The sequence below is a fragment of the Zerene cesonia genome, chromosome 16 (assembly GCF_012273895.1).
Source record: "Zerene cesonia ecotype Mississippi chromosome 16, Zerene_cesonia_1.1, whole genome shotgun sequence".
Taxonomy (NCBI): domain Eukaryota; kingdom Metazoa; phylum Arthropoda; class Insecta; order Lepidoptera; family Pieridae; genus Zerene; species Zerene cesonia.
Genome location: NC_052117.1, coordinates 5,814,195 through 5,827,559, shown reverse-complemented (window position 1 = coordinate 5,827,559; position 13,365 = coordinate 5,814,195). Strand labels below are relative to the sequence as shown.

At 32.5% G+C, this 13,365-nt stretch overlaps 1 protein-coding gene across 2 annotated transcripts in view; it reads left to right on the top strand.

Moving 5' to 3' along the window:
- LOC119832904 (sortilin-related receptor-like) overlaps positions 1–13,365 on the top strand; it is a 29,167-nt gene that overhangs the window by 4,530 nt on the left and 11,272 nt on the right. Inside the window, exons 5-12 of one of the 2 annotated variants that reach the window (XM_038356725.1) lie at positions 4,874–5,136; positions 6,306–6,493; positions 7,913–7,994; positions 9,048–9,080; positions 9,737–10,000; positions 10,171–11,701; positions 12,323–12,521; positions 12,985–13,109. In XM_038356725.1, coding sequence (XP_038212653.1) covers positions 4,874–5,136; positions 6,306–6,493; positions 7,913–7,994; positions 9,048–9,080; positions 9,737–10,000; positions 10,171–11,701; positions 12,323–12,521; positions 12,985–13,109 — 2,685 coding nt within the window. The remainder of the gene's footprint in view (positions 1–4,873; positions 5,137–6,305; positions 6,494–7,912; positions 7,995–9,047; positions 9,081–9,736; positions 10,001–10,170; positions 11,702–12,322; positions 12,522–12,984; positions 13,110–13,365) is intronic. The other variant, XM_038356726.1, reaches the window with a different exon arrangement.

The following is a 13,365-nucleotide window of genomic DNA, read 5'->3' as shown; positions in this document are numbered from 1 at the left end:
GGTAGTCTCGGTTCAAAGGTTCATGCTTTAGGTCATGCTTGTAATGTTAAAGGAATTGTACTGAACCGTTAGTCATATTTTTCTTTTAATATATCTTGGATTTCTAGTATCGTCTTAATGTGGATATGACTTGCGATCCGATTGTGGAATCTTTCGTAATACAATTATTATTTATATTAAACCAACTTCAAAAATAAAAAGATTATAAATGAGACTGTATGCTTTTTTCCTTAAAACGTTTAACCGGATGAATCGTTTTTTATGATAACTTACGTGGTCCCATTTAAATTATGTTTATTTCTGACATTTTGAAGGCTGATCTGTTTGTTGAAATAGTTATATTCATTAGTACCTACCTAAAATTTTTTTGGTGTTAATAACTTTTATTAATAACTTTATATATCGTTGATAGATAGAATCGACGACGTAGCCGAATTATTTTACAATTTACATATCTAGCTTTGAATAATTATATATATTAAAAATTGAAATTAGGTGTTAACCTAATTAACATCTTATTTTAATACATTTAAATCTGTTTCCATAAAAGTAATTTTCCCACTACTGACAGGACATTATTTAGTGGGCGTACATTGCTGTAGGTTTTAAAAGATACATAATTAAGATAAACTATTTATAATTAGAGCTTACCAAAAGATATAATATGAGTATTATTGCTGTTGGTTATGATAACATTGTATATACCCGGTATATCCTATAATGTAATCGTATTATTTTTATCTTTTAAGCATTGTGTAAACTAATCAAGAAGCTAATAGTTTTTCTTCTTATGTATCATTTTTTTTCTTATACATTTGCCAAAAAAGTTCGAAGTTTGACTACAATTTGTTTTGGTACAATATCTAATCCCAAGCATTACAATCTAAGCAAAATTGTTGATACTGCAATGAGACACTTATAAACATGAATTCGTTTTGTAAATACATTCATATGCATTAATAATAATATGACACTAAGCTTCTAAATTAGTGTCATATTATTGATGCGTATGAATGTTTCTAAATATTTTAACCGACTTATAAAAGAAAAGGTTCTCGATTCGACTGTTTTTTTTTTGAGTTTTCGATGGGGTGAACTGAATTTCATGGTCCTTTTTTGTTTGTAACCTGCGCCTTCCTTGTGGTCCTCTCTATATTTGGTCTAGTTCTGACAATTTGAAGGCAATTGGGTCTTATTTGTTATTACTCATTCATAATTATTACTCATAATATTTTTCAACTATTGCGGTCGAAACGAGCCATATTCAAACCGCCTCTGGCTCACCCATGTATTAAACAAAGTAGCCATCTACTGATCAATTAGTAATTTCTTATTTAAAATACTTTTTTAATTACAAATGTCTTTCCCTCTGCCCAACAGGCAACATTCCTAATTATATAGTATTTATTATTCTTTACTAAATGTTCGTCCCGGCTTCGCTCGGATGTCAGGATTCCTGCTTTATCTCAAGGTAGCATTATTCGGAATAAAAGTATCCTATCACTCAAGTTAGATCATACCCAGTCTGTATACCAAATTTAATGATATTTTGATTAAATTTGGTAAAGTCGTTCAGTAGTTTCAGCGTGATTGACGGACAAACATCCAAACAGACAAACTTTCACATTTATAATATTAGTGTGATTATCCTTTATCACACGGTGCGTAGAACTTGATTGACGCACAAAATAAATAACGGGACGACCGTTGAATAGAGTTGATGTTACTAAATTTCCACTCGGCAAGGATGTGGTTAGTCAAGTGAATAATGTGAGCACGAATTTATATCGCTTACGTTAGTTACGTCTAGAGACTTCTCTCGTGATGGGTAGGTACTGAGTAATTTCACATGAGAGTATCTGTGTTTACTATATATATAACCATCGTTTTTATAATTGGTAAAACGGTATTGTTTTATTGGAATATGGAATATGTGATATGTCCATAAGTCCTACAAACTGGGTGTATGTTATAAGTAGGTTAATTTTTCACACAAAATATAATTTGAATAGCTAAAATAGAACATAAGTTGGGTATACCTGTATTTACACGCCTGGATAAGGTTTCGACTATATTTTAAAGATTATATTTGTTGATGTTTATATTATTTTAAGTGTTATGAATGATATATTCAAATCTAAATTATATAAAACGTTGATAATGTAGTATTAAGTTCACCAATACGCGAATGGATAGTAGTCTAGGAACCTATATAATTTCATTGATTATTAATTATTTATAAATATTATTAATTCATATATTTGTTTTATATTATTAATTATTATATTTGTTTGCTTTGGTGATGCACCACAATTAAATTTTAGTATGGGTATTGATATAAATTATATAAATACATAGATTAGGAGATATTTTTATGTCAATAAAATAATATTGTACTTTTATAAATTAGTAAGAAAATGTTACGAATAGTTCTACATACTACAAACATCTACACTTTTAGACTCTTACATAACTCGTAAAATCAATTATGAAAATTCACCAATGATGTGTTTATTATACTCATTTGACTTATTTATATATAATTATGGCTTCAGTAAATGTTTTTTTCATTATCATTAGATAACACTGCTAATGATCACGCGACCTCATATTTTTTACGCTGTTATTGCGTCTGCTAATGGATTTCCTTGAGGTAAATATAAGACACAGGGAATTTATAGAGGAAAGATTAATTGATTTTTCATATACCAAGATACTAATGGTTGACAATAAAATAAGATTATTTTTAACAAAAAAAAAAAAAAACGAATCGGCCTTCAAATTGTCAGAATTAGACCAAATTTAAATGGGACCAAATGATTAGTAACAGCGTTTGAATATGAAAAGAATCATTAAAATTGGTCCACCCAATAAAAAGTAATGAGGTAACAAACAAAAAAAAAAGAATACAGTCCAATTAAGAACCTCCTCCTTTTTGAAGTCGGTTGATAATAAAAAACGTAGGATAATGGTTCCGTACAAGTAAGTTAAAGAGTAACTACAAAAAAATTTGGTCAGACATCCAATTTATGACCGTTCCAACTGTTACTTAATCTCATTTTAATATTATTATGACGTATTAAAAATATTGAAAATAAAGTGCTTTACTATATACTAATTACCTAAAAAAAATCCGTCCTTCCATCTATGCTTATAAAATTGAAGGTATGAAACAGGAGAGGTTACGAGGATACGCAGTACCGGCTACCATTTCTATGAATTGTTTCTACACGTATTGCTTTTGTTCTGCGACAAGGTATCGAACTTGAAATGTATAATTTGCTACAAAGGCTTTCTTCAAGCGAAGCCTCACAAACACCAGGTTAAACTGCAAGTCGATGAATATACATAATATAAACTAATTATGAGAAATACAAATCACATTTAAATTAATTGCGCTTGTAAATAGTTTTCCTTGAAATTATTATTTTTTGCTTTAAACTTACCGTAATATGCACTGTATGGATCATGTGGTGAGCGTGTTCGTGAAATTTCTATTTTTTTTATTCGTTTTCATTATTATAGACCACGAATAGCGTTTTTTTTTAAATTAATCAGGGTCCAAGAAATGTAATGTGACAGTAGTTTTAGCATTGATTTTGAAGTTTAGCGACAAATATTAATTATCTATATATCTGATAGTTCTTTGTTTGTTTATTTCCGATGTAAAATACGAATGATTCATAGTAACCGCCAAACCGAATATAAGTGAGTCACATACTAGTACTTTATTGTTATGATCGCTTAGTGATCGCCGTTGTAGATATACAATGGAGTGCATATTGGTGACCTTTGTATTGATTAATAATAATTAATATATGTTAGTAGTGGCAGTTAGTAGTAAGTCTGAAAATTTAACTTATTAATACAAATAACCGTTTTTGTCATGTAAATTATTTTAAATATCTTCCGTACCAAAAAATTTAAGTCTTTTTGGCATTGATATAAATTTTATTACATACTAGCTGCGCCCCGCGGTTTCGCCCGCGTAAGTCCGTATCCCGTAGGAATATCGGGATAAAAAGTTGCCTATATGTTATTCCAGTTGTCCATCTGTCTACGTACCAAATTTCATTGCAATCGGTTCGGTAGTTTTTGCGTGAAAAAGCAACAAACACATACACATCCTTACAAACTTTCGCATTTATAATATTAGTAGGATAGGATGGGAAGTAGGATAGGATTAATAAAATGGTTACATCCTATGACTCATATTTTTACCCGTTTTTATAACAATACCGGATAAATACTAAATGTTTTTTTTATTATAACTAATTTCTGAACAACATTGACGGTTGACATTGTACTCAAATACACAGAGCATAAAAGATAAATAGTGTTTATGATCACAAAGGGAATGATCCTGTGGATCAGTAAAGTACAGTAGGTAATATGTTTAACTGTTCCATTAGCGTGTATAAGGTCTCTGACCGGTCTATGACCTAAGTGGTTGTATTATACATGTGTTAATTATGTATCTTGTTTGTTTGTCAATATTTATACACCTGATATGATGAGGTATCTTACTAAAATACGTTAAATACGACTTTCTGTAAAACGATAGCATATAAAATATTTTATACGTTTAAAATTATTTATAAACAGGATTTTAGGAAATACTAATTCGATCATATCATCGATGTCCAAACACGTTATTAATGATATATGCAATTTTGTAGTACATATTGATTAAATAATTTTCTTATTTCAAAATATAAAAATTCTTAAAAGCAGTTAACGGATAAATTCTGTCTCATTTCTCCAGCTCTATTTGTATGAGAAAGAAAGTATATCATAACTGCAATAACATTTAGATCGTTCTTCGCAGTATTAAATTTACCTCGCAAATTAATTAATTGTGAATTTGTTTCAGAAGAATAATGTAGATTTGTACATTTCGTACCAACGCGGTCCTTTCTACAGAGCAGATTTCCAAACCGAGTTGGATCTGAAGAAGTTTCATATCGCGGACGTGACGGACAAACGTATATTCGTCTCTGTTATGCACACGGAGAGTGTAACCAACTTGTATGTATCGGAAATAAGCAGGAACTTCACGAAATACAACTTTGTGCTGAGTCTCAAACAAATTTTGTGCTATTTCCCCGAAGGCAACTGGAAGCACAGTTGGCTGGAGTGAGTATTATTATTTTTTAGTTATATATTCTGAATATGAACAGTTTTTTTAACACGCTTTTATTAGCTTCACTTGTATGTTTGTATGTATGTAACTCACACCCGTTTTTCTCCCACTTCCCGCGAACCGATTTCATTCAAACTTTGTACACTTATTAAGAATTGGTGCCAATAGAGTAATATAGTAAGTTTATCCCATTATCCTGATCAGGAGCGCCAGGATTTAACAATTTCCTTACGTATCCTCTACGTAAGGGCTAACAGCTTATTGATGTGATGTGCTTGAAAAGCGTGTTTTTTAGTTTTTTTAAACTATATTTTATTTTAATATATATGATAGCTTGTATGCAAAAAGTAATTATTGCATACAAGTTAGTTGGAAATGCAAAAACTGTTTGTTAATTGGGATAAACTTTTTATTTAGTTTTTCTTGGATGGTTACTGTATACAAATCAGTATAATCTAAATTTAAATTCATCATTATTATTCATTAATTGAATGTCTGATGTATAGTGTGTAAACAGGAAAATGGTTAAAAAGACCTCCAAGAATATCACATTCTCATTTGATGAAAATTTCAATTGGTGATCGCTATAGGTATAATAATATTAAACGTTTTTTTATTAAATTCTCGTGTCGCAATATTCGCTCTCATACTCCTCCCAAACGGCTTCACCGATTCTTATGAAATTTTAAGGATAGGTCCTCAGACCTTCAGATTCTCAAATTGGCCAACATCTATTTTTCATACCACTAAATGATAAGAATAAGGCAGAGAGAACTTTATATTAAATGAAATATGTAACTGCATAGTCGAGATCTTAAATTAAATTTTTGTATTTTGTTTAAAATGGTTCGTGTGTAATATTATATACTCTAGTATATGTATTATATATAATATAATGTAACATTCAGCAATAAGCCGGCTTTGTTATGTTCTTTGATACATCTACTGCGCATAACTTAAATACAGGAAGGTTGCACTGAGTTAATTTAACGTTAATTCCGTTTTAATTTTTTTATTATTACCAGGATAAGACCAAAATTGTTGTTATGATATGATATACGAGTTATTATATGTATTTTGAGATGAATTCATTAGGTTAGCCGTTTAATAGTATACTTTACGATTACAATTTTACATTTTAATAATTATTCATGTATTCTAGAGACGTAACAGAAGATCCATTTACGGACTTGTATCGGGTAGAAGGTCTAAAAGGGATATACATTGCGTCGAAAGTGAATTCCAAGTCTCTGGTTGAGAGTGTCGAGCCTGAACACTTAATATCGCTGATCACGTTTGACCACGGCGTCACCTGGTCACCTATCACACCGCCAGCTGAAGATGAGAATGGTGAGTAATGGTCGGTTAACTTGTTGTGTTTTTTAATATAAAGGAATAAAAAATACTGAAATTATCTTACAATTAAAAATGTTTAAATATGTAAAATCTACAGTCCGTTGAAACCTCCAGCCCGAATCATTCTCGCACATTAACCACTTCAAATAAAAATTCAAATGACTTTCACTTATTCAAAAGTAAAGTATTCACAGTATTTAATTAAATATTCGTTATGGGTTGTAGGTACTGACTAAATATTTAACATCTTATTTTTTTCTATTGTGAAAAGTATTTATGACAATATAGAATTGTAGTTTATTAGACTTCACTCCCAAAAAGACAGAGTTCCACAGAGTGTTAGCGTGACGCGTTACACATGATAAGCAAATTACTGTATTGGCCTCATTTTTTCGCTTTCACTGTGTCTAACATTTATACAATTATATTAGTAATATTTAGGACATGGCAATTTCAACATAATACATTATTACAATAGTGCCATGTATTCCCTTGCGAATAAATACATAGGCCATTTTTTTCTTATTTCAAAGCATTCGGTGTTGATTATTGAAAAAAATCTAGGTTTATCCTGGCTGGTGATTTTTATACAAATAGGTCTCGTGGCAGCCATAAAATCATAACAATCGGTAAGACAGACATACATACATTCGCATTTATAATTTGAGTGTAGATGTAATTTTATTAAGGAAAATCGTAAAGAGGAAAATGCCTTTGAAACGACAATAATAACAACATTCTAAGAAAACGACTTTTGAAAAATTACATCCTAAATTTACCCAGCTGACTGATTTACATAAGATCGTCTGTCGAATCGTTTATTTATAAACTACAAGTCGCTCGTCCCGGCTCCGTCCGGGTTGAGGATAAAAGCAAAATCAAATCAACGTCTCAACGTGGAAAACTCACAAACTCAGGCTTTTTATCAGGCTTGCAAGTGTCATACGCGTGAAGATTAAATACGCTGTAGGTATGGGGCATATACACTACTCATCTGTTCCTGCCCCATATGTAATGGGGCAGATGCACTACTCGTTTGTTTTGTCTCTGGTCGATTTTCTTTACGGCGAGGTTCACGATAAGTCTACTTTGTTCTGTCAAACCGAGACATTTTTTATTTGTGAACCCACATCGTAAATAGAACCCATGGCCTCCAGTTTTTTACGCTCGTTCGTTAACCACTGCACTGAGGAGGCGATCTTGGACAGACAAATATACTTATTTTAAAATTTTGTTTAAGAAGTTGTTTAAAGTTTATATAATAGTTTTATGTACTACTGTCATTTTTTATAATAATTTTAAAGACAAGTATACAAATGGATGGATGAAATCATTCACGGATAAAATCGAGGCCGAAGATGTCATCGTTTCTCTTTTTATTCACAACGTTCATATAATACATAATTGTTTTAGGTAAACCTCTCAATTGCCACATTGAAAACTCATGCAGTCTACACTTATGTCAGAAATTCAGTCAACTGTATCCGGTTACAAGGTGAGGATAATTCGATCAACTCTATTTAATATCATCTCATGTTTCTAATGGGACTTAGACTTAACTTCATTCAATTTTGTATTTTAAAAGTATTTTCTTAAAGTCTATTTCTCTCACGCCTTTTTGGATGTGTTTGTAGACGGAGCTTTAAATTATCTTTAATCTTATTATATTAATGCGATTTTCAAATAACAGTGTTGATCTATAATTTTTGGATATTTTTTCGTTTTGGTGGTGAAATAATCGTATTAACGGATTTGTTTTATCTGTACAATTTGCTTTATCTTTGCTTTGTTATGAATTATTGTATTAAAAAAATGTTATTTCACTAAATTGGGTATATATGTAATTATTGTAGAGCGATCATCCTTAATTTTTTCTTTCTCTTTAAATGCAAACAATATACTAGTAATAAAGATGGACTATTAAACTGATAAAAAAAATTATAAACATTTTTTATGACTATGTTTCATTCTTGTATCTATGTTGACTCTTCGACCTTTAAAACATTAAATAATATGTGTTTTAATAGGTGTATTCGAGAAGCGAGATAACCTTGTGTATTTAATTCAGTAGTCGAATTGTAATGAAATATGAAATCACGATAGGATGTTAATTATATTTAGCTATACTTTATACCTAAGAGATAACAAAAAAGGGACTAGATTTTTCGCCGTTTAGAAATCACTGATAAATAATTAGCAAATGACAAAGGGTTATCGAATTCATATCACCTGAGCGCGATACTTAACATATTTGTGTCTTTGTTACGCATAAGGAATATAAAATATCGTAGAATAAATATAAAACCAACAGGGCGATATTTTATAATTTATATTTTTTATTTTTTACCTATTTATAATCTTAACGTGACGTAAGATTTTCTAGTAATAAAATAATGGGGACAGAACAACAATGTAGCTAAAAATGAATAGAGATATTTGCCATAAAAATCATTTGTAAATTTAATAAGCAACACAAATAAAATGACCACAGAATCGCTTCATTCTATTTTGTAAAAATACAACCTAAAAGTGCCTAAATTTTTTACAGCCCACCCGGAAATATCATAAATAATGATATGAGGTAAAACAGAGTGTTATAGAGAATGCTTATTATATGTTTGCATTTTGTTAGGGAATCTATGTTTAACATAGAGTTTTATTAATTGTTTTATGGGTTTGCAAGACTTTTATGTGGGTTGCTTTTTTCATTTGACAAATCATTGAATCATTCTAATTATTTCACCTCATTGCACGTTTTCAATATATGAATAGATGCGTGGGGTTACTATTTCAGTTGTAACAATTTTTTGTGTGATGCTTCATGCCTAGGCAATTCGAAAGTTAATAACATTTTACTATGCGATCACGTTATAGATTAGCAATTATACGATTAAGCTTACGTGGGCACTATTAAATATGAATCTTGTTCACATACAGTTTTTTGTATTTATGGCCGATTTTTAATTTAAGTGTTTCTTAAAGGGTGTGCAATTGAATGTGGATTACGTGTGCAACATACTTTGTGAATTTATTGGTAGTAAACAGATTCCCATAAATATGCTGCTGTGATTTTGTTATAGCGATTGATTTATAGTCGAATTGATTTCATAATGAACGAACCATATTTCTTTATGATTATACGTTTGTGGTTTAAGGTTTAATTACAGGGGCAGATTTATGTGGCTATATCATACCTGTTTCCATGCATTTGATTATTTATTAAAATGTTCATTTTAGATCCGCCAGCATAATGAGCTCTAAATCGGCTCCCGGCATTATTATGGCAACGGGAGTCATTGGGAAATCGCTGAAAGGTATTCCTGGAGTATATATAAGTCGAGATGCTGGTCTCACATGGAAAAGAATTCTAAAGGACTATTATTTCTTTAACTACGGTGACCACGGCGGTGTACTGGTTGCCGTAAAATATTTTAAATCAAGAGGCGAAACTAGACGAATATTGTATTCAACAAATGAAGGCTTGGAGTGGAATTCTTATCAGTAAGTAATTTGTGTGATAAGTTTTTTGTTGTTAATAAACAAATCGATACTTATCACAGTCGCAACGTCACTGACAATTGGTATTAACTGATAGGCAAATATGTCTCTTATCAATTTGTTGTTATTGTATCTGATTTGTATTGATTGTAAAAATATAATTTGCGTCTCAGGTTCAATGCAGATGACCTACGCATTTACGGACTTATGACAGAGCCGGGAGAGAACACAACCACGTTTACGATGTTCGGGTCGGCGAATGAGCAACATCAGTGGATAATTATCACAATCGACTTGTTTAATACGTTCGCACGCAATTGCACGGATGATGATTACAAGTTTTGGTCGCCATTACTTCCAAATTCAACGGTATCGTGCGTTCTCGGGAAGAGGGACATTTTCCATAGACGAATGCCCCATACGAACTGTTACAACGGCGTCGGATATGTCCGACCGGTTAAGAAGGAGATTTGCGAATGTGGTCGCAGAGATTATGAATGCGATTTCGGGTTCGCCCTTTCCAGTAATGTTTGCGTGCGCAATCGGTCCACACGTTACAATAACTACGATCCCTATGCTGTTCCATCTGAATGTCAGCCCGGGCACTTCTATAAACGCACGAAAGGTTACAAAAAAATCGACGGCGACGTTTGTATAACACCTTTCTACTCACCCTACGAACCCGACATGATACCTTGTCCCTTAGAAGAACCTACAGAGTTCATATTAGTCGCTTTGAGAGAAAAAATTGCCCGGATAGATCTATCCGATAATTCGACAATCATTCCCGTTAAAGGTCAAAAGAATATTGTAGCGATTGAGTTTGATATGAAAAATAACTGCATTTATTGGGCTGATATTGAAGATGATAAAATTAGCCGGCAGTGTTTCGATAACGGCGACACCCAAGAAGTCATAGTGGACACTGATTTAGCCAGCATAGAAGGAATGGCGTTAGATTGGATATCTAATGTATTGTTCTTTGTGGATAGTTCCAGGAAGAAAATTGAAGCGGTCAGAACAGATCTGACTAGCATGGGTAGAATGAGAACTACAATTTTGGACTCAAAAGTATTGTCAAAGCCCAGGGGTATTGCTGTACATCCTAAAGCTGGATATCTCTTCTGGACTGATTGGGATAGGAAAAACCCATCAGTTTCCAGATCAAACCTTGACGGTACAAATGTTAAGAAACTGTTCACACATCCCGTAGTACAATGGCCAAATGGCATAACAATTGATCAGATGGCTGAGAGAATATATTGGGTAGATGCTATGGAAGATTATATAGCGAGTGCAGATTTAAACGGACAGTACATTAGAAGGATCTTATGGCATGACGAGAAAGTTTTCCATCCATTTGCGGTCGCCGTTTTGAAAGACAAAATGTACTGGGACGATTGGAAAGCGAAATCTATATTCATTGCCGATAAAGACACCGGGGCTAATGTTATTACGATCAACAACTCCTTCAGCGGTCTCATGGATCTGAAAGTTTTCGCACATTTCATGCAGCACGGAAGCAATGCTTGCTCATACAAAAATACAAGTTGTGATACTCTTTGCTTGGGTGGTCCAGGGCATACGTTCAGTTGTTTGTGTCCAGATGGATTCAAGAAAATTAATGGGAAATGCATGTGTCCCAATGGAATGGAACCAGCGCCAAATATGACGTGTCCAATGAAGGCTGGCACTTGCGGACCCGTAAGTCGTTTACGTTTTTTATTATTTCATTATATGCATTGTGTTGATATCTACTAAACTAGATTTCTTATAGATTATTGTCAAATTTATGCACTTTATTCCATTTCTTAAAAAAAAAAAAAAAAGTTTCAATCTTTGTGTACGTTCATACCGTAAATTAATAAACTCAGTGTTGAAATAAAACGATCAAAACGCCACAGTTAATATGCAGCATTTGAAAAGATTATAGTTTTTTGAAACATAAATATATTTTAAGAAATGACTTAGATGTGGCGATCCTAATTAAAAAATAGAATATATTCATGAAATTATTGCGTTGTCACCGATCCTCAATAAGTGTACAAAGTTTTATTGAATCTATCTGTTTGAAGTCAAAAGGAGTCGGTTTCGTTCAAACATTAAGACAAGCTTATATAAGCTTACTAGCGAGTCCGCCCCGCCTTCGCCCGTGGTACATAATACATATATAGCCTATAACCTTCCTCAATAAATGGGCTATCTAAAACTGAAATAATTTTTCAAAACGGACCAGCAGTTCCTGAGATAAGCGCGTTCAAACAAACAAACTAAATTTATTTTATTAAAGAAGGTGCCAAACACTAAGCCGCCAATCGTTTCCAGGAGCAGTTCACGTGCAAGAACGGCATGTGCATCACCAGCACGTGGCACTGCGACGGCAACGACGACTGCGGCGACATGTCCGACGAGAGCGGCTGCGTGTGCGCGCCGCCGATGGTCGCGTGCTCCGATGGCAGCTGCTACATGCCGCAGTGGCGGTGCGACGGCGATATCGATTGCACGGACATGAGTGATGAGAAAGGTGCGTTGTCATGGTTACGGCGGCGTGCTGCGGCGCTGTCATGGTAACGGGGTGGGGTGGCTTGTTGTAAAAGATTTGTTTATATGGAATTATATGGCATAAATGACAATTAGTGACGTATGTACTTGGTACTTTACGTTTACAAAAGGTGCAGTTACAATATGTTACAGTTGATACGAGAACATTAGTATTTTAATATATTTTCTTGTTGTTAGTCTTTTTTCTCATTCTAGTTCCGCTACTTGTATGTTTTTGTTTATTTTTATATATCATTGAAATTCAAGTAAATTTTTCATTTATTTTATTTTTGGTATCTATATATGTTTTCACAGTTGATAGCCTGGAAGAGATCACTTCTCTATCTGTGTTGTATCTTATTTATTATAAATTTGTACTTTATGTTGGTAGGACAATAAAATGTTTTAATAATAAATACATCAATTTATTATAATATTGTTTTTAGACTGTGTAAAACAAAACTGCACAGACACTCAGTTCCAATGTCAAAACGGACAATGCATAGAAAAGAGATGGTTGTGTGACGGAGACAACGACTGCAAGGATGGATCTGATGAGCGCAACTGCACGGTACTGACATAGTTTATCAATTAGATTTTATTCCGATAATGTTCTAAATATGTTTAATTTGATGGCTTAATTAATATATAAAAAAATCGATTAATTTTACACACATTTTAATACATATTTGTGTATCAAACATCAATATGGACTTTAAAACACTTATTGAATATTAAATTTTTGTTTATTACAAATTGCAAAATTCAAATTCTTATGCAAGTTGAGTTCTACTAATCACCCACATTATTCGCTATTACGCATTGGA